We start from the raw sequence: 20,507 nt of genomic DNA, 5'->3' as shown, positions 1-20,507 counted from the left end.
TTGCTCACTCTAGGATCTCTTTCATTTCCGTACACTTTCCCTTCTGTAGGTAATTTGCACTCCGGTTCTTTAGGAGGAACGTGAAGTGCTGGTGGTCTCTCAGACAGCATGGGTCCGAGTTGCTATCGTCTAGTCTGTGGTTAGGGCTATCTCAGCTCACGCAGAAACCCATAGGGACTGCGGGGTCAGGATCTCTAGTCTATACAAGAATGAGAAGGGCCAGTTGCTGCTTTTAGTGTGTTATCCATTTTCCTGACTAAGCTGCTACACTAGCGCAACACAGGTTAATGGTAATATGAAGATGCCTGACTGCTGTACCGAAAGTGCGGCACTTGGGAGAATATGAACTTTATCACTCTTGGGAGCCACCAGCTTTCAGTAATACAGATGTGCCCAGAGGCGACAGTCACACCTTACAGCATTGTGAGCGGCAGTCAAAGTCCTGGGACATACTTATAGCTGACAGGTGGCTGTCACAGTACCAGAGCGTGCTTACAGCGCTGTCAGTGGTGACTGTAGCCTCACCTGAACACCTGCATGACTGAGAACAGTTCCCGAGATGAATAAAGTCCATTTTCTACTGGGTGCTGAACTTTCAGTAGGGCAGACACCTTATTAACGCACAAATTAACCCCATATCTGCAGTTTATTAGCGTTGTGCGGCATGATTGGTTGGTTCTCTTAAAGGGAACCTGTCAGCAAATTTGCCACTATAAGATGCGGCCACTGCCTTTCAGGGCTTATCTACAGCATTCTATAATGCGGTAGATTAGCCCCTGATCCGACCTGAAAGATAAAAAAAATAAGTTTTATTATACTCACCCGGGGGGCGGTACGGTCCGATGGGTGTCACAGGTCCAGGTCCGGCACCTCCCATCTTCTTGCGATGCCGCCCTCCTGCTTCTTCATCGCTCCCTGGCATCGGCGCTACTGCGCAGGCGTACTTCTCTGCCCTGTTAATGGCAAAGTGAAAGTACTGTAGTGCGCAGGCGCTGGGCCTCTCTGACCTTTCCCGGTGCCTGCGCACTGCAGTACTTTGCTCTGCCCTCAACAGGGCAGACAAAGTACACCTGCGCCAGAGCTGCAGCATGAAGACCAGAAGAAGAAGCCATCCTATGAAGATGGGAGGCCCCGGACCGGACCACGACGCCCACCGGATCGCGACGCCCACCGGATCAGACCGCCCGTGTGAGTATAATCTAACCTCTTTCTCATCTTTTAGGATACATCGGGGGCTTATCTACAGCATTCCAGAATGCTGTAGATAAGCCCCTGATGCCAGTGGGCTTACCTCACCCTCGATTTTGGGGGTGACAGGTCCCCTTTAACAGGAAGGTACCAAAATTTTTGTCCGTGTGTGAAGGTTTTACTCTGAAGCACTGCAGCCTTTACTACCCAAAGGCTTGCACTCCTTATAAGTTGCAATAACATTACTTAGCCCCCTTTGCAGTCAAGTAATATCATTCCTTAGTATTAGTAGTATTGTTACCGCCTCCTCTGTCTTTCACCTTTATGGCTGCAGAGGTGACATTGTGTTTATGACCGCTGCAGCCAATTACTGGGTACAGCAGAGATACAGGAGGTAGACAGAACAAGATTGCGTTTATGTGCTGCCATGTCCATAAAGACTGGTGAAAAGCAACAGAGGGGCGATGCTGCAGTGGCAGGGGGGGAAGTAATCATGGTTTTGTTATTTTTGAAAGAGGCCTTTGAGGTATTAAAATGTAAAAATGAATAACTCATTTAAAGGGAAGACAAACTTGTTTTAAAGCCATGTGACTAAGATGGCCATTCCTTTAAACAGCCTGGTAAATGGTTTCTGCCTGTAGAATGCTCAATAAAGATTTAGGTCCCAATCATCAAAGTTTTCATGCCAGGATTCTGGTGTAAGAAGCCTCGAAAAGTCGCAAAACTGAGACTTTTGGTGTTTTCATGCCATTTTCACCCTACTTTAACAGGGGTGGGGGCATGCTGACAACTGCTTGTCAAATTTATGATGAACGGTGGTCCCTACGCCACAAATCCTACTCCAATCACTGACTGGAGTAAGATTTGTGGCAAGGGCACACTGAGGTGCATGCCAGAAACATGCTCAGCCTCTATATAACGTAGATTATTTGACACTATTCTTTTATGGCTTATTAGCCGGCACATTATCCCACAAGATGTTCAATTGTTCAGAATAGTAATTATGTCAGACCGTAAAACTGGTGGTTTGTTTGCAAATCTCAGTGGAGGATTGAGGTGTGAAATTTCAGATTTCTATTTCTCACGGAAATGATGCGCACTGCAGTACTGTCCTCAACAGGGCAGATAAGTATGCCTGCGCAGGAGCACCATGCCAGGGAGCCATGAAGAAGCAGGAGGGCGGCATCGCAAGAAGATGGGAGGCGCCGGACCCGGACCTGCGACATCCATCAGACCGGACCGCCCCCAGGTGAGTATAATATAACTTATTTTTCTTCACTTGCAGGTCAGACCGGGGGGTTATCTACCGCATTATAGAATGCTGTAGATAAGGCGGTGGCCGCATCTTATAGCGGCAAAAATCTGCTGACAGGATCCCTTTAAAGACGGGAGTAGAGTCGCTCAGCAGACACATCTTCCAGTTTGTTTGTTTTTTTTAGTAAAACATACTTCTGTAACGAGGAAGCCTGTCAGGATTTCATTCTGGCCATGAATAAATAGTCACACGACAAACAAATAAGCCGACTGCATATACAGTTAAAACCAGAAGTTTACATACACTTTATAAAAAGACACAGCTGCATGTTTTTCTCAATATATGACATGAAATCAGAATAAACATTTCCGGTTTTAGGTCAAGTAGGATTACCATAATTATTAATATTTGAGAAATGCCAGAATAATGAGAAACTTTTGACTTTGCAGTAAGTAATAAAAATGCGTTAAAACATTCTCTCCCTCTCATTATTCTGGCATTTGGCAAAGAATAATAACGGTAATCCTAATTGACCTAAAACAGGAAAGGTTTATTCTGATTTTATGTCAGATATTGAGAAAAACATTGTGAGGAGAAGGCCGCTTATTAAAGACTATAGGACGAGTGGACATATAGCGGAGTACACAGCTCCAAGAGATAACAGACTTTTCCAGCACAGAGCACCCATTACATCAATATTGAAATTTAATAGTTAATTTGCTTGATGTGTTTTATTAATTATTTGCTTGCTCGTCAGCTCATCTTCAGAAACCAATGTTACTATTCAGTAACAGCAAGCAGAGAAAGGCGTGCAGGTTGGACCTTATGTATACTTAAGGCCAGACTATCAATATCATCTGTATCAAGGTCTCACCCCCATTGTACTCCCAACACTAGGCCCATTGTGTGGTTGGGGATAGCTGACCCAGGGGAGCGGTCACCACGGGGAGTCTCACAAGCAGTCCCAGGTGATGGAATATGCTTTAAGGTACCGTTACACTAAACGATTTACCAACGATCACGACCAGCGATACGACCTGTCCGTGATCGTTGGTAAGTCGTTGTGTGGTCGCTGGGGAGCTGTCACACAGACCGCTCTCTCCAGCGACCAACGATCAGGGGAACGACTTCGGCATCGTTGAAACTGTCTTCAACGATGCCGAAGTCCCCCTGCAGCACCCGGGTAACCAGGGTAAACATCGGGTTACTAAGTGCAGGGCCGCGCTTAGTAACCCGATATTTACCCTGGTTACCAAGCAAAAAAAAAAAAAAAAAAAAAAAACACTACATACTCACCTTCTGATGTCTGTCACGTCCCCCGGCGTCCACAGGGTTAAAACTGCTTTCGGCAGGAGCGCTTGCTAATGCTGCGCTGCTGCCGAGAGCTTCCTGCACTGACTGTGTCAGCGCCGGCAGTAACAGCGGTGACGTCACCGCTGTGTTCTGCTTTACGCCCTGGGGCTGACACCGTCAGTGCAGGAAGCTCTCGGCAGCAGCGCAGCATTAGCAAGCGCTCCTGACGAAAGCAGTTTTAACCCTGTGGACGCGACAGACATCAGAATGTGAGTATGTAGTGTTTTTTTTTTTTTTTTACTTTTACAATGGTAACCAGGGTAAATAACGGGTTACTAAGCGCGGCCCTGCACTTAGTAACCCGATGTTTACCCTGGTTACAAGTGAACACATCGCTGGATCGGCGTCACACGCAATGACAGCGGGTGATCAGCGACGAAAAAAAGTTCTGGACTTCCTGCTGTGATATCGCTGGTCGGAGCTAGATCCTGATCGCTGCTGCGTGTCAAACACAACGAGATCGCTATCCAGGACGCTGCAACGTCACGGATCGTCGTCGTTCTCGTTGGAAAGTTGCTCAGTGTGAAGGTACCTTTACTCTGTGTGCTAAAGGAAAATGGTTAAGGGGGAGGGAGAAAAAGACACTAGGGCTGATTCAGGCAGTTGTTGGAGGGACTTCAAAGGGAGAGGATCCAAGCTGGGATGGATGATCTATGGAGTTCTGGACACCACTTGCCGGCTGGAGGGGTATCCATGAGCTACGGTTGTGATATCCATCATCTGGAGGAATATAGGCTGTGACTGCACACTATACCGGCTGGAGATATCAAAAGCTGTGAGCCAACAAAAAGTTGGGCGACAGTGGGTATCACCTGGTACGGGGCCAGTGGAACTACCGATCTCAGATTGGGAATTTGTGGACTGAGGACATTGTATGCGGACAATCTACCTGGATTTGTTGTGCAACCATGGAAGTATGGAATAAAAAAATAATTGCATCGCTAACCTGCCTAGGTGATTTTTACAACCCACAACCTCAGATCCTTACAAACATTCATGTGTGTCTTTGTATAGTGTATGCAAACTTCTGGTTTCAACTGTAGTTAATTAAAGTGTTACAAAGCGGAAAAGTACCTTTAATAACTGAAGCTGGTCGTACGAGAGCTCCTTCACAGGAATCTCAAATAGCTCTACAGCTGAGGCATTCGCTTTCTGTACAGAAGATAATTAAAAAAATATTATATTAAACACACGCACTATTATACATACACACACAGCCATATATCACTGCTTTTTCTAAAAAGAAACCAGTCGGCTGTGTGTGGTATTTCACTTTCCTGACCAGGCCAAATTTTTAAATTCTGACCAGTGTCACTTTATGTGGTTATAAGGCTAGGGTCACATTGCGTTAGGGCAATCCGTTAAGCGCATAGCGCTAGAGGATTGCGCTAACGCAATGCTTCTCAAGGGTCCGCGTTCGGCGTCCCCGCTAGCGCAGATCCCTGATCTGCACTAGCGAGGAACGGACCTCGGGCGCGCCGCGGCGCTGCAAGCAGCGTCCGAGGTCCGTCACTCAAATGACGCGACATCGCTAGCGCACGCCTAATGTGGGCGGGCGCTAGCGACGCGTTCACCATTAGGGGCAATGGCGGCGTTAACGGACTACATTAACCCGCGTTATGCCGCGGTGTAACGTAGTCCGTTTAACGCGGTCACATTAACGCAATGTGACCCTAGCCTAACTGTGGAACTCTTCCTCAGATCCCACCAATTCTGAGACTTTATCGTGAGTTATTGTACTTGATGTTAGTGGCAAAATTTGTTTGAAATGACATGCATTTATTTGTGAAAATATTGGAAATTTGGTGACAATTTTGCAATTTTCAAACTTTCAATTTTTATGCCCTTAAATCAGAGAGTTACAGTATGTCACACAAAACAATAAACAACATTTTCCACATGTCTACTTTACATAAGCACAACTTTTGAAACAATTTTATTGTTAGGAAGTTATAAATAAGGGTTAAATGTGGACCAGCGATTTCTCCAACAAAATTTACAAATCCATTTTTTTTTTTTTTTTTTTTTATAGGGACCACATCACATTTGAAGTGACTGAGGGGTCTATATGACAGAAAATACCCAAAAGTGACAACATTCTAAAAACTGCACCCCCCTCAAGATGTTCAAAACCACATTCAAGAAGATTATTAACCCTTCAGGTGCTTCACAGGAATTAATGGAACGTGGAAGGAAAAAAATGAACATTTAACCGTCACAAAAATTTTACTTTAGAGCCATTTTTTTTTATTATTATTATTATTATTTTCGCTACAGAAACACCGGATTACGTACCGGTAATGCTCTTTTATAGAGCCACGACAGCACCCACTTGAGAGAGGGGATCCGCCCCTAGGAACAGGAAACCCTATGGAGAGATAAAAGGGGCGGTCCCCCTCGCTCCCACAGTTGGGTTACAGAGATTGCGAGGAACCGCCCACCAGATTTAGTAGGCAATTTGATATCAGCTTTTATCATTAGTTAACTTAGTATGGCTAACTAAAAGAACCAAAAAACACCCTTAATCGTGCTTTTATAAAAATAACTTAATAGGGTGGGAAGTAAAGGGGTGCTGTCGTGGCTCTATAAAAGAGCATTACCGGTACGTAATCCGGTGTTTTCTCTTCGCCACGACAGCACCCACTTGAGAGACTTTCAGAGATAGTCATTTGGGAGGGATCACAGTGTTAAGAACTGATCTACCAAAGGACAGGTCAGATGAAGAAGACAAATCCAATCTATAGTGATTATAGAATGTAGTAGGAGAAGCCCAGGTTGCGGCCTTACATATCAGTTCTATTGGAACTTCTGCTCGCTCGGCCCAGGATGATGCTATCGCCCGAGTGGAGTGTGCTTTTACAGTCTCAGGCGGGTTCTCCCCTTTGGATGAATAGGCCAGACATATTGCATCCCGAATCCACCGAGATAAAGTACCCTTCGTGATTCCATCTCCTTTTCTATGGCCCTGGAAGGAAATAAAGAGAGCCCTGCTCTTCCTCCAGGCGCTAGTTCTATCTAAATAGGCTATTATGGCTCTCCTCACATCTAATGTGTGGTATTTTTGTTCTTCCTGATTCGTAGGGTTATCATAGAAGGAGGGAAGAAAAATTTCTTGTGACCTATGGAATTTAGTACATACTTTGGGCAAGTAGGAAGGGTCTGTTTTTAGGACAATTCTGTCTGGAAATATAGACATAAACGGTGGATCTATTGACAGTGCCTGCATGTCGCTTACTCTTCTAGCTGATACCAAAGCAACAAGAAGAGCTGTCTTGATGGAAACATGTTTTATGTGAGCTGAATGTAGTGGCTCAAAGGGGTGGTCTGTTAGAGCTTCAAGGACTAAATTAACATCCCAAGGTGGTACATGGGGAATTTGGACTGTCTCTGACCTTTGGCAAGCTGCGATAAACCTGGCTACCCACCTGTCACCTGCAATATCGTGACCATATAATGCACCAAGCGCAGAAATGTGTACTTTTAAGGTACTGACTGCCAGACCTAAATCGCGCCCTTTTTGAAGAAATTCTAGGACCATAGGGATCTGAATCTCGTTTGATAGTGCTGTTGGGTAGAGGTTTAAGAATTTTTTCCACACTCTCACATAAATGGATGTGGTAGATTTTTTCCTACTTAGTAGCAGAGTGTCAATTACTTTGTTAGAAAATCCTCTCATTTTTAGCAGCCGCCTCTCAAATGCCAGGCAGTCAACCGCAGACCCTTCACCTGAGGGTGGTTGAAGGGGCCTTGGGAGAGCAGATCCTGATCCTCCGGAAGGATCCACGGGTCTGAAATTGACATAATTCTCAGCCAGGAGAACCATGGCCTCTTGGGCCAAAATGGAGCTATTAAGATCACATTTGCTCTGTCCTCCCTTATCTTCCTGATCACCGTTGGAAGAAGTATTAGTGGGGGAAAGGCATATGCTTTCTGGAATGTCCATGGGACTTGCAGAGCATCGAAGATATCTGGATTGTCGGATCGGAACAATGAAGCGAACCTTTTGACTTGTCTGTTTCGTCTCGTCGCAAAAAGGTCTATCTCGGGAGTACCCCATTTTTTGATTATCATTAAAAAGATACGACGGCTGAGAACCCACTCTCCTTGGCGGAGAGTGTGGCGGCTGAGGAAATCCGCTTTTGGATTGTCGACTCCTCTTACATGCAGTGCTGATAAGGATAGGAGGTGCTCCTCTGCTATGGATAGAGTGTTGTCGGCTATACACATGAGAGCTTCTGATCTTGTTCCCCCTTGGTGGTTTATGTATGCCACCGCTGTCATGTTGTCTGAAAAGATTCTTGTATGCGTTCCGTGTAACTGCGGAAGAAATTTACATATGGCATGAAAGATAGCCTTCAGTTCTTTTTGATTAGAAGAATCATTCGATTCTCTAGGAGACCACAGACCTTGAACTATTTGATCTCCTAAGTGTGCTCCCCAACCACTAGGACTGGCATCGGTAAAGAGTGTTTTTGAAGGTTTAACCACCCAGGGAACCCCACTGGTAAAATGACTCTGGTCTAACCACCAGGTAAGAGAATCTACCACGTCAGATGGTAAAGATAACCGACTATCCAATTGGCCTTGTAACCTCTCTTCTTCCTGTAGAATTTTATATTGTAATTTTCTACTATGGAATTGGGCCCATGGGATAGCCGGGATACATGATGTAAAGGAACCAAGAAGGGACATCCCTTCTCTTAGGGAAATTAGGGGTTTATTAATCACCGATTGTACCTTGTTTATAATTGCTAATTGTTTAGAGTCGGGAAGAAAGCACCTTTGATTTGTAGAATCTAGAATAAGCCCTAGGAATGTTTGTCGAGTTGTGGGGGACAACCTGGATTTCTCCCAGTTTACTAACCACCCCAATTCCTGTAGGGACGAAATTGTATCAAGTACTCGTTGATGGCATTGGGAAAGAGAGTTGCCCACTATAAGAAGGTCATCTAAATATGGTATTACAAGAGTGTCTTTTAATCTCAAATATGACATTACTTCTGACATTAATTTTGTGAAGACTCTCAGAGCTATCGACAGTCCAAAGGGCATTGCTGTATATTGATAATGCCTTATCTGACCTTCCATTATAACTGCCACCCGTAGATATTGCTGATGTTCAATGAAGATTGGTAGATGGTAATACGCATCTTTAAGGTCAAGTACTGCCATAAAGCAATGGGGAAACAGGAGCTTTATAGTTGATCGTATAGACTCCATTTTAAAGGTTTGGTTTTCTAAGAAGACGTTTAGTCTTTTCAGGTTAATTATTGTTCTAAATGATCCGTCTGGTTTTGGAATCAAAAATAGAGGGGAATAAAAACCCCTTCCTTTTTGATGAGAAGGGACTTCCACTAGTACCCCTTTGGACAGGAGATTTATTATTTCCTGTTCCAAGGCCTCTTGTTGTGAATGAGACTTTAAGGAAGTCAATAAGAATGAGTCCGGAGGGACTCGGGCAAATCTTAATTTAAGACCCGTAGATATAAGGCTAGTTGCCCATGGATTGGAAGTCATTGTCAGCCATTGTGAAGTGAAGAAAGACAACCTACCACCAACGGGTAGATCTGTCCTAACGGGTTTTATCCTCAGGTTTGAATGGACGTTTTCCGAAAAACGCTCCTTTCTGCTTAAAGTCTTTATTAGCCCAGCGGTCTTGTTTTTTATAGTCCTTTCTTCTATTAAACGTGGGCTTACGGAACGCTCTCCTGTAGGATGGGAGATAAGTGTTATTGGGGAACCCCTTCTTCCTCTCACCCGCTTTAGTTAGTATTTCGTCTAACTTAGTACCAAATAGGTACTCACCCTGGCATGGAAGACCACATAATTTAGACTTCGTTTGGGGATCTCCTTTCCACCCCTTTAGCCATAAGGCTCGACGAGCCGCGTTAGTCAGACCTGCCGATTTGGCAGCTAGCCGTATGGAATCAGCTGAGGAATCCGCCAAAAAGGCTGTAGCTCCTCTAATTAACGGTATGGAAGAGATCAGTCTATCTCGGGAAAGGCCGCTCTTTAATCCTTCTTCTAAATCATTTAACCAGACCAACATGGACCTGGCAGTGCATGTGGCTGATATAGCCGGCCTGAAGGCTCCAGTACAGGATTCCCATGCTCTTTTTAAGAGGGTATCCGCTTTCCGGTCCAGCGGGTCTTGCAAGGAGCCGGAATCTTCTACGGGTAGCAAAGATTTTTTAGAAGTGGAAGCCACTGCTGCATCTACCTTCGGGGCTTTTAACCATATAGAGAAATCTTCGTCATTAAAGGGATAGCGTCTTTTTGACGAAGACGGCAATCCTCTTTGTCCCTGGCTTTCCCACTCCTTTTTTACTACATTTTTAATTGCTGGAATTACAGGGAAAGAAGGTTTTTTCCTCTCTGACAGGCCTGCAAACATCACGTCCTGTGGTGTTTTAGGGATTTTTGTGTCTTCAATACCCATGGTGTTACAAACTGATCTTACTAAATTATCGATACTGTCTGTGGGAAAGCATGTATCCCGCTCATCATCTGAGGAAATGATCCTTTGGGACCCATCCGAATCTTTATCTTCAGTCTCAGAGGACTGCTCAGACCTGGGGGAATTATATTTTTTTCTACCCTCGGGAATTTTTTCCGAGCTTCGGAAGGCCTGTAATTCTTCCCTAATCATACTCCTTATATCTTCCGACCTTACTGAAGACTCCTCACGTAAGGTGGATTCGATGCAAGACTGGCACAGCTTCTTTAAATAATTATCGGGGTGGGGCTGAGAGCATAAAGCACATTGTATGTGTTTGGTTTTCCCCGTTCTTTTTGCCTAAGGAATATAGACAAAGAGGGGGAGTGTAATCAGCCTAAGAGGGTACACACACACACTCACCCAGTGAGGTTGTAGTTACTATACCGGCTGATGAGGAGGAGACGGAGGCACAGATGGAACCGACCGGCCTGATTTCTTATCTCTGGCGCTTTTGGAAGAAGATGATCTGCGACTGCTGCTTGTTCGGCTACTATGAAGATATGATGGCTCGCACACGACCAATTTGGAAGTGACGGTGCTAGTGAAAGGAGCCCAAGGTTCCGAATATACTAGATATGAAGATCACTGCACACGTACAAGTTGAAGGTATGCTTAGTGTGGAAATTTTATTTATAGTGGTTATTTTATCAGAAAAAGCGACTGGTAAGCGTTGACGTTTCGGCTAGTATATAGCCTTGGTCACAACGTCGCTGAAAAAAAATACAAATATTTACAATTAGCTATATACAACGATTGGTGTATATACATATAACAAGAAATGTACACTTTTATACAATATATACAAATGTGGTACTCATGTGCAGAGAAATGTCTCTGCGTGACCCTGTGGAGAGACGTCATAGGGTAACATACGTCGATCAGGAAAACAATAAGACATATGTGTGACGAGAGAAGTCCAAGGAAATGCATATAGTGATGTCTGTGCTAAAACATATGAATAAGGCAACAAGGTGGCCTACCTACAATATGGAGAGTCTATCTTGATTTTGGGATGGTAGTGTTGAATACGAAAATGTAATCCCCTGTCAGAAGAAAATATACAGAAAGGGGCATATATATGCGGATCTCCCAAAAGAGCAAGGGAAAGGGGTTCACCATGGTGCATGATACAATGTAGAGGGGTAATTGAGACCTACCCTGACAATTCGGTTGATTGTCATATGTCATGGGATATTCTTTGCCAGTGATTGGTAGATCTGTGACAGGGGCCTGTAAAAAGGTATCTTGGTAAGATTATAATGAGACAATAGGCCATACAGTATGTCCCATGGTGTACGGTGGGAGCCTACCCTGGTGGTATATGTGGAGACTTGTATGTCCAACGATATGGCGTCTAAACCTCAGTGGGCGTAGTACTACAAGGCCCAGCGTTTGTCCGGCAGTCACTGAGAGGATAGGTAATGTTATGATCATGACCGTTAAGACATAATAATCTGTAAGCACTGTGGGTATACTTAGCTTTGTGCTTGTGACCTACATCCATAGGTGGCGCAGCGGTGTAAAGCTGACACTCCTGTGTCTAAGCTGGGACTGGCGCTGGGTGACTGTGCGCGCTCTCCTTAACATACAGCGCTGCGGGGTCATGTGACCGGAAATGATGGAGACGCCGGCGCTTGCGCTGTTAAGGCTGCAGGCCGGCACGGTTTATGTGTTGTCATGGGGATCGAGTGGGGGAACCGGCGCCTGCGCGGTTGTGTTCTGCTGCGGACTGAGTTAAAGGAAAAAAAGGGGGGGGGGGGGCGGAGGGAGGCGGAAACAGAGGTAGAAAATGATGGCAATAACATGGACCCATAGTAGTTGTGTATAGGGTGAATACATCCATGTATATTAAGTAGATACTAGTCATGTAGATTGCAGAATGAGCTTAAGAGTATACATTTGCATATAACAATATTGTATCGGTATACCAGAATAATTCGCAAACACATACGTTGAAATCATATACTTTGCTGATAATACTAGCAACTAAGTAGGAGTCCAAACCATAGGGGAAACAGGGGGAAAAAAAGGGGGGGGGGGGGGGGGAAAGGGGGATTAAGAGAGAAGAAGAAAACGGAAACTTAGATAGACTCTATATAATGGTAGGGGGTCTTACCAACTCCACCGGGGGGAATTGCCGAGTGGATGAGTGCGATTATTCAGTGGGTCTAGGGAAAGAAATGCATTATGTTAGCCAATCTATTTCTCGATTGAGGCCTCTTGGGCTGAGTGTGTCCAACGTGTAGATCCAGTAGGTCTCACGCTGTTTAAGTAGTTGGGTGTGATTCCCACCCCGTCTTGGTCTGGGAACTTTTTCAAGAACCTGGAACCGTAATTGGGATATATTATGCCTGGCTTCCTGGAAGTGTGCAGGTAGAGGTAGCCAGGTCTTGCCACATCTGATGGTAGATTTGTGGCTTGAGATGCGATCTCTAATGGCCTGGATGGTTTCGCCTACATACAGTAAGCCGCACGGACACTTGATGATATACACTACATAGTTGGATTCGCAGGTATGATAGTCCCTGATCGGGTAGGTTTTTCCTGTGCGTGGATGAATTACCTCACTACCTTTTATGATATTAGAGCAGCACATACAACTTAAGCATGGAAATGTGCCCCTTCTTTTTTGTCCACTCAGTGTGCGAGTTAGTGTTGGTTTACGTGATCCAATGTCGGCCCTAACCAAATTGTCCCTAATGTTCGGTGGTCTACGTAGGCACATTAGGGGAGGATTTCTAAAGATCTCTACTTTGGGATAAGCTTTGGTAAGCAAGGGCCATTGTTTATGGATCAAGTTGTGAATTCTTTGCATGGAGGGGTGATGGCCGTGGACAAAAGGTAATCTCGATGGTTTTTGAAGTGGAATAACTGCAGAATCAATGTCTGACAGTATTTTGGTCATTTCCGTGTTCAGAAGTGTACATGGATATTGTCTCTCTTCGAATTTTTTGGACATTTCACTCAGTCTGGTTTGTCTGACAGTGGGGCTGGATACGATTCTGGAGACTCTTTTGAATTGAGATCGGGGAAGGCTGTTTCTTGTGGATTTAGGGTGGCAACTATCGTACAAAAGGAGGTTGTTACGGTCGGTGGGTTTGCTGTAGATGTCGGTGGTAAGGACCCCTTGGGTATCTTTGCATATTTTGGTGTCCAGGAAAGTTATAGTTTCCATATGATGTGAAATTGAAAAATTGAGTTCCGGTCTGATCCTGTTAATGGTATTGTGGAATGTGGTTAGAGAGGTGTGATCACCCTGCCATATGCAGAAAATATCATCTATGTAACGGTACCATAGAAGAGCATGTTGTTGAAATAATGAGTTAGGGTAAATGAAGTCCTGTTCAAAGTAACCCCAGTATTATACATTCTCCCAAAAATCCACAAAAACCTGCAAAATCCACCGGGCCGCCCAATTGTAGCATCCACTGATTCAATTCTCAATCCCATATCCATCTACCTAGAAAAGTTGCTCACGCCATACACTCACAAAACTAAGTCCTTCATTCTGGACACTAGCGACTTTCTGACAAAAATCCATAACATCAATACGGTTCCAGCTAACAGCATCCTATACACCTTAGATGTTAGCAGTTTATATACCTCAATCTCACATGACAAGGGGGTTGAGGCCGTCTCTCTCACACTAACGGAAGCCAAAATTGACACACGTACCCATGATCTTTGTCTGGAACTACTCAATCTGGTACTCAGGGAAAATTATTTCCTTTTTGAAGATGACTTTTATGTCCAAACGTGCGGGACCGCAATGGGCTCAAACGTAGCCCCTGCGTACGCCAATCTATACATGGACCGCTTTGAACAGGACTTCATTTACCCCAACTCATTATTTCAACAACATGCTCTTCTATGGTACCGTTACATAGATGATATTTTCTGCATATGGCAGGGTGATCACACCTCTCTAACCACATTCCACAATACCATTAACAGGATCAGACCGGAACTCAATTTTTCAATTTCACATCATATGGAAACTATAACTTTCCTGGACACCAAAATATGCAAAGATACCCAAGGGGTCCTTACCACCGACATCTACAGCAAACCCACCGACCGTAACAACCTCCTTTTGTACGATAGTTGCCACCCTAAATCCACAAGAAACAGCCTTCCCCGATCTCAATTCAAAAGAGTCTCCAGAATCGTATCCAGCCCCACTGTCAGACAAACCAGACTGAGTGAAATGTCCAAAAAATTCGAAGAGAGACAATATCCATGTACACTTCTGAACACGGAAATGACCAAAATACTGTCAGACATTGATTCTGCAGTTATTCCACTTCAAAAACCATCGAGATTACCTTTTGTCCACGGCCATCACCCCTCCATGCAAAGAATTCACAACTTGATCCATAAACAATGGCCCTTGCTTACCAAAGCTTATCCCAAAGTAGAGATCTTTAGAAATCCTCCCCTAATGTGCCTACGTAGACCACCGAACATTAGGGACAATTTGGTTAGGGCCGACATTGGATCACGTAAACTAACACTAACTCGCACACTGAGTGGACAAAAAAGAAGGGGCACATTTCCATGCTTAAGTTGTATGTGCTGCTCTAATATCATAAAAGGTAGTGAGGTAATTCATCCACGCACAGGAAAAACCTACCCGATCAGGGACTATCATACCTGCGAATCCAACTATGTAGTGTATATCATCAAGTGTCCGTGCGGCTTACTGTATGTAGGCGAAACCATCCAGGCCATTAGAGATCGCATCTCAAGCCACAAATCTACCATCAGATGTGGCAAGACCTGGCTACCTCTACCTGCACACTTCCAGGAAGCCAGGCATAATATATCCCAATTACGGTTCCAGGTTCTTGAAAAAGTTCCCAGACCAAGACGGGGTGGGAATCACACCCAACTACTTAAACAGCGTGAGACCTACTGGATCTACACGTTGGACACACTCAGCCCAAGAGGCCTCAATCGAGAAATAGATTGGCTAACATAATGCATTTCTTTCCCTAGACCCACTGAATAATCGCACTCATCCACTCGGCAATTCCCCCCGGTGGAGTTGGTAAGACCCCCTACCATTATATAGAGTCTATCTAAGTTTCCGTTTTCTTCTTCTCTCTTAATCCCCCTTTCCCCCCCCCCCCCCCCTTTTTTTCCCCCTGTTTCCCCTATGGTTTGGACTCCTACTTAGTTGCTAGTATTATCAGCAAAGTATATGATTTCAACGTATGTGTTTGCGAATTATTCTGGTATACCGATACAATATTGTTATATGCAAATGTATACTCTTAAGCTCATTCTGCAATCTACATGACTAGTATCTACTTAATATACATGGATGTATTCACCCTATACACAACTACTATGGGTCCATGTTATTGCCATCATTTTCTACCTCTGTTTCCGCCTCCCTCCGCCCCCCCCCCCCTTTTTTTCCTTTAACTCAGTCCGCAGCAGAACACAACCGCGCAGGCGCCGGTTCCCCCACTCGATCCCCATGACAACACATAAACCGTGCCGGCCTGCAGCCTTAACAGCGCAAGCGCCGGCGTCTCCATCATTTCCGGTCACATGACCCCGCAGCGCTGTATGTTAAGGAGAGCGCGCACAGTCACCCAGCGCCAGTCCCAGCTTAGACACAGGAGTGTCAGCTTTACACCGCTGCGCCACCTATGGATGTAGGTCACAAGCACAAAGCTAAGTATACCCACAGTGCTTACAGATTATTATGTCTTAACGGTCATGATCATAACATTACCTATCCTCTCAGTGACTGCCGGACAAACGCTGGGCCTTGTAGTACTACGCCCACTGAGGTTTAGACGCCATATCGTTGGACATACAAGTCTCCACATATACCACCAGGGTAGGCTCCCACCGTACACCATGGGACATACTGTATGGCCTATTGTCTCATTATAATCTTACCAAGATACCTTTTTACAGGCCCCTGTCACAGATCTACCAATCACTGGCAAAGAATATCCCATGACATATGACAATCAACCGAATTGTCAGGGTAGGTCTCAATTACCCCTCTACATTGTATCATGCACCATGGTGAACCCCTTTCCCTTGCTCTTTTGGGAGATCCGCATATATATGCCCCTTTCTGTATATTTTCTTCTGACAGGGGATTACATTTTCGTATTCAACACTACCATCCCAAAATCAAGATAGACTCTCCATATTGTAGGTAGGCCACCTTGTTGCCTTATTCATATGTTTTAGCACAGACATCACTATATGCATTTCCTTGGACTTATCTCTCGTCACACATATGTCTTATTGTTTTCCTGATCGACGTATGTTACCCTATGACGTCTCTCCACAGGGTCACGCAGAGACATTTCTCTGCACATGAGTACCACATTTGTATATATTGTATAAAAGTGTACATTTCTTGTTATATGTATATACACCAATCGTTGTATATAGCTAATTGTAAATATTTGTATTTTTTTTCAGCGACGTTGTGACCAAGGCTATATACTAGCCGAAACGTCAACGCTTACCAGTCGCTTTTTCTGATAAAATAACCACTATAAATAAAATTTCCACACTAAGCATACCTTCAACTTGTACGTGTGCAGTGATCTTCATATCTAGTATGTTCGGCTACTAGGCGCAATAGCGGTGACTTCGGATGAAGCCATCGCCGGGTCCTGTGGAGATGCCATGATGGACGCCGGAGGATCAGTGCCGGCGTCCTTTTCTAATGGGGGCCGCCATCTTCTTCCTGCCGCACCCGGAAGTGACCGCTACATCCGGGTCGCGGCTATTCAGTATGCGCCTGCGCTCCCACCAGGATCAGCGCAGGCGCCGTCCTCCTCCTGTTTCACCCCGGAAGTTACGATCTGCTTCCGGGGGATAGTATACCGGACCCACGCTGCCTGCGCACCATGAGGGATGGCGCCGCAGGATCTCCTTACCTCAGCGATTTGGTCCTTGCAGGTCTGCTGGGTGGATCTCCATGAGCCAGGCGACTCCCCGGACCTGGCCTCACAGTACCTGCCAGCAGAGGGGGGAAGCTGCCATAGGACCCCCGACGCTGCTTCCAGCTTCTGGAGCCCTTGCCGTCCCATAAAGGTAAACTGCGCAAGCGGCATCCAGGCTGGGCATCCTCTTCTCTCCAAGGGTCTCCCGTAGGAACAGGAAACCAACTGTGGGAGCGAGGGGGACCGCCCCTTTTATCTCTCCATAGGGTTTCCTGTTCCTAGGGGCGGATCCCCTCTCTCAAGTGGGTGCTGTCGTGGCGAAGAGAAAAAAAAAAATGGACCCCAAAATTTGTTGTGCAATTTCTCCTCAGTAGACCAATACCCCATAGGTGGGGGAAAATTACTGTTTGGGCACACGGCAGTGCTTGGAAGGGAAAGAGCGCCATTTGACTGCAAAATTTGCTGGAGTAAGTAGAAGACGTCATGCTTGGAAAGCCTCTGATGCGCCTAAACAGTTGAAATCCACCACAAGTGACAAGTTTGGCAACTAGACCCCCCTCAGGGAGCTTATCTAGATGTGTGGTGAGCAGCATGAACCCCCAGGTGCTTCACAAACGTTTGTGACGTTAAGAAAACATTTTTCACACAAAAATGTTTTTAGCCCCAAATTTTGCATTTTCACAAGGGTAACAGTAGAAACTGTAGCATAAAATGTATTGTGCAATTGCTCCTGAGTACACCGATACCCAAGACGTGGAAGAAAACTATAGTTTTATACAGCAAGGCTCAGAATGGAAAGAGTGACATTTTGGAATGCAGATTTTGATGGAATGTTCTGCAGGTGTCATGTCACGTTTGGAGAGCTTCTGATGTGGCCAAACAGTAGAACCCCCCACAAGTGACACCAGTTTGGAAACTAGACTCCTCAGCACCTTGAACTCACAGGTGATTCACAAAAGTTAACGCTGAGCCATTTAAACAAAAAAAAAAACAAAACATTTTTTTCCTACAAAAAATGTTTTTAGCCCCCCATTTTTTTTTTTTTTCACAAGGTTAACAGGTGAAAATGGACCCTAAAATTTATAGTGCAATTTCTCTCGAGTACACCAATACCCCATATGTGGCTGTACAATACTGCTTAGCCACACGGCGAGACTCAGGAGGGACGGAGCGCTATTTTCCCCCTGAAGTGCTGATTTTGCTAGAATAGTTTGTGGACTCCATATACAGAGCACCTAAGTGCTGGAAGAGCAGGACACCCCCTAAAAGTGACCCCATTTTGTAAATGATACCCCTTTGGGAATTTATCTACAGGTGTAGTCATGATTTTGACCATGGGTCCAGAAACAAGCAGCAGTGGATGTTGCCAAGTGGAAATTGCAAACGCACATTGTGGTGCCCCCATGTTGTAGTCCTCAGTACACTGCAGTCACTAGTATGTGGTAGTGCCCAGCTTATGATTCTGGGAGACATGCACCTGTACTTTAGGTTACCAAAATGCCAAACATATGGACACTAAATGTGGTTTAGGCACACTGGGGCTCAGAAGGGAGGGGGGCATTTGGATTTGGGAGTGTAGAATTTTCTGAATTTGTTTTGGAGGAGAGGAGCCATTTTGATTTTCCCAAAGCCTTCCGCTAACAGATGACAGACATGAGTGGGGAATTGCTTTTGTATCTTTTGTATCTTTTTTTTGTAGCTTTTGTACAGAACATTTTACACAACAACATTTTGGATCACAGTTATCAGGCGCTCTAGGCTGAGCACTTACATCTGGGTTTACATCTAAATCTCAGAGGACGAAACCCCTGAGGGATCCATTTCACTATAATGAGGCAGCAGAGTTACTCTGGACTCTGTCTGGCCATTGTTCTGCGGTGTCCTTTTCAGAAGTGCACAAAATTGTGGTCGACTACGCTTTCATGCACACCTAAAAAGGACGGACCTCGCCGGATCCTAGGGGGTCAGACGTCGTTCATAGTGCCTCCATCTGCCTCATTATAGGGAATGTTCCGCCGGGGGTTGCATCTGAATCACGTTTTTCGGATATTTACAAGGAAACCCCGGTGTAAGCGCTCAGCGCAGAGCTCAGGCTAAATGTCTGCCGAGCCTTACTGCGCTCTTTGGGAGGCAGAATGAAAAAATCCAACAGAAGGTGAAGAATTTATTTTATTTTTTATGCCGTTCCTCATGTGGTATTAAGAGATTAGACAATTTTATTCCTCGGGTCTGTGCAATTAGAGTGATATCAGATTTATAATACACTTTTTATTGCAAAAACTAGTTTTTGCATCGGCATATTTTGAGAGCTATAATTCGTCCATATTTTGGCTGACAGTCATGTGAGTGCTTGTTTTTTGCAGGACAAGTTGACGTTTTTCTCAGTACCATGTTTGGGCACATGACATAGCTTTCTATTCTGATTTTTGGGAGGCAGAATAAACAAAAACCAGCAATTCAGGATTTTTTTTATGCCGTTCCGCACGTTGTAAAGTTGATAAGGCAACTTTATTCTTCAGGTCAGTACAATTACAGTGGTACCGCATTTATATAGTTTGTTTCGGGGCTTTTAAATCAATAAGCACTATTTTATAGGAAAAAAAATATTATTTTTTTGCATTGCTTTATTCTGACAGCTAGCACTTATTTTTGCGCTGATGCAGCTGTGTGACGGCTTGTTTTTTGCAAGATAAGAGGAAGTATTTAGCGGTACCATTTTCATGCAGACTGGTCTTTTTCATTGCGTTTTATTCCACTTTTTGCTCGGCGATATGATAATAAAGTATCGTTTTTTGCCTTTTTTTACAGTGTTCACGGAAGGTGTTAACTAGTGGGAGAGTTTTATAGGTCGGGACGTTCCAGATGTGGCAATAACAAATGTGTACTTTTTAATTTTTTACATATATGTATTTATTGGATTCATTTTTTGTTTTGTGTTTTTTTTTACATTAACAATTTTTATTAACTTTCTTGCATTGTCCCACTATGGAACATCAACTAATGACAGATCTAATATTCTGCAATGCTTCTGCACTGCACAGCATTAGAGCAGCGTCTGGCATGCAGGGAGGAGGTGTGTGAGCTCGTGCTCTGAGCATGAGCTCACAGGCCACCGTCCCTGAGTAACCCCTTGGCCATCTTGGGACTCGCGATCTCCATGCAGACCAGATAACGCGATCGCATCGCGTTGTACCAATGGGAGCACAGATTGACAGAGGCATCACAGGGGTTAAACGCCCACGATCGGTGCTAGCACCAATCGTGGGCGTTGCTGCAGGGTGTCAGC

At 44.8% G+C, this 20,507-nt stretch overlaps 1 protein-coding gene and 2 long non-coding RNA genes across 4 annotated transcripts in view; 1 reads left to right on the top strand and 2 right to left on the bottom strand.

Moving 5' to 3' along the window:
• The window catches only part of GPCPD1 (glycerophosphocholine phosphodiesterase 1), a 92,314-nt gene that overhangs the window by 15,798 nt on the left and 56,009 nt on the right, over positions 1-20,507 (bottom strand). For both annotated transcript variants that reach the window (XM_077282656.1, XM_077282657.1), the window contains exon 13: positions 4,871-4,948. In XM_077282656.1, the coding sequence (XP_077138771.1) occupies positions 4,871-4,948 (78 nt within the window). The remainder of the gene's footprint in view (positions 1-4,870; positions 4,949-20,507) is intronic.
• LOC143809127 (uncharacterized) lies at positions 10,919-11,869 on the bottom strand. The gene is made up of 5 exons (XR_013222085.1): positions 11,794-11,869; positions 11,606-11,701; positions 11,453-11,525; positions 11,276-11,338; positions 10,919-11,005 (listed from the first exon to the last, which is right to left on the bottom strand). It is a non-coding gene; the product is annotated as an uncharacterized LOC143809127 (long non-coding RNA).
• On the top strand, positions 15,886-16,838 carry LOC143809126 (uncharacterized). The gene is made up of 5 exons (XR_013222084.1): positions 15,886-15,961; positions 16,054-16,149; positions 16,230-16,302; positions 16,417-16,479; positions 16,752-16,838. It is a non-coding gene; the product is annotated as an uncharacterized LOC143809126 (long non-coding RNA).

Source organism: Ranitomeya variabilis, chromosome 2 (assembly GCF_051348905.1).
Source record: "Ranitomeya variabilis isolate aRanVar5 chromosome 2, aRanVar5.hap1, whole genome shotgun sequence".
NCBI classification, from domain to species: domain Eukaryota; kingdom Metazoa; phylum Chordata; class Amphibia; order Anura; family Dendrobatidae; genus Ranitomeya; species Ranitomeya variabilis.
The sequence above is the reverse complement of the archived record's forward strand: the minus strand, read 5'-3'. Positions and strand labels throughout refer to the sequence as shown.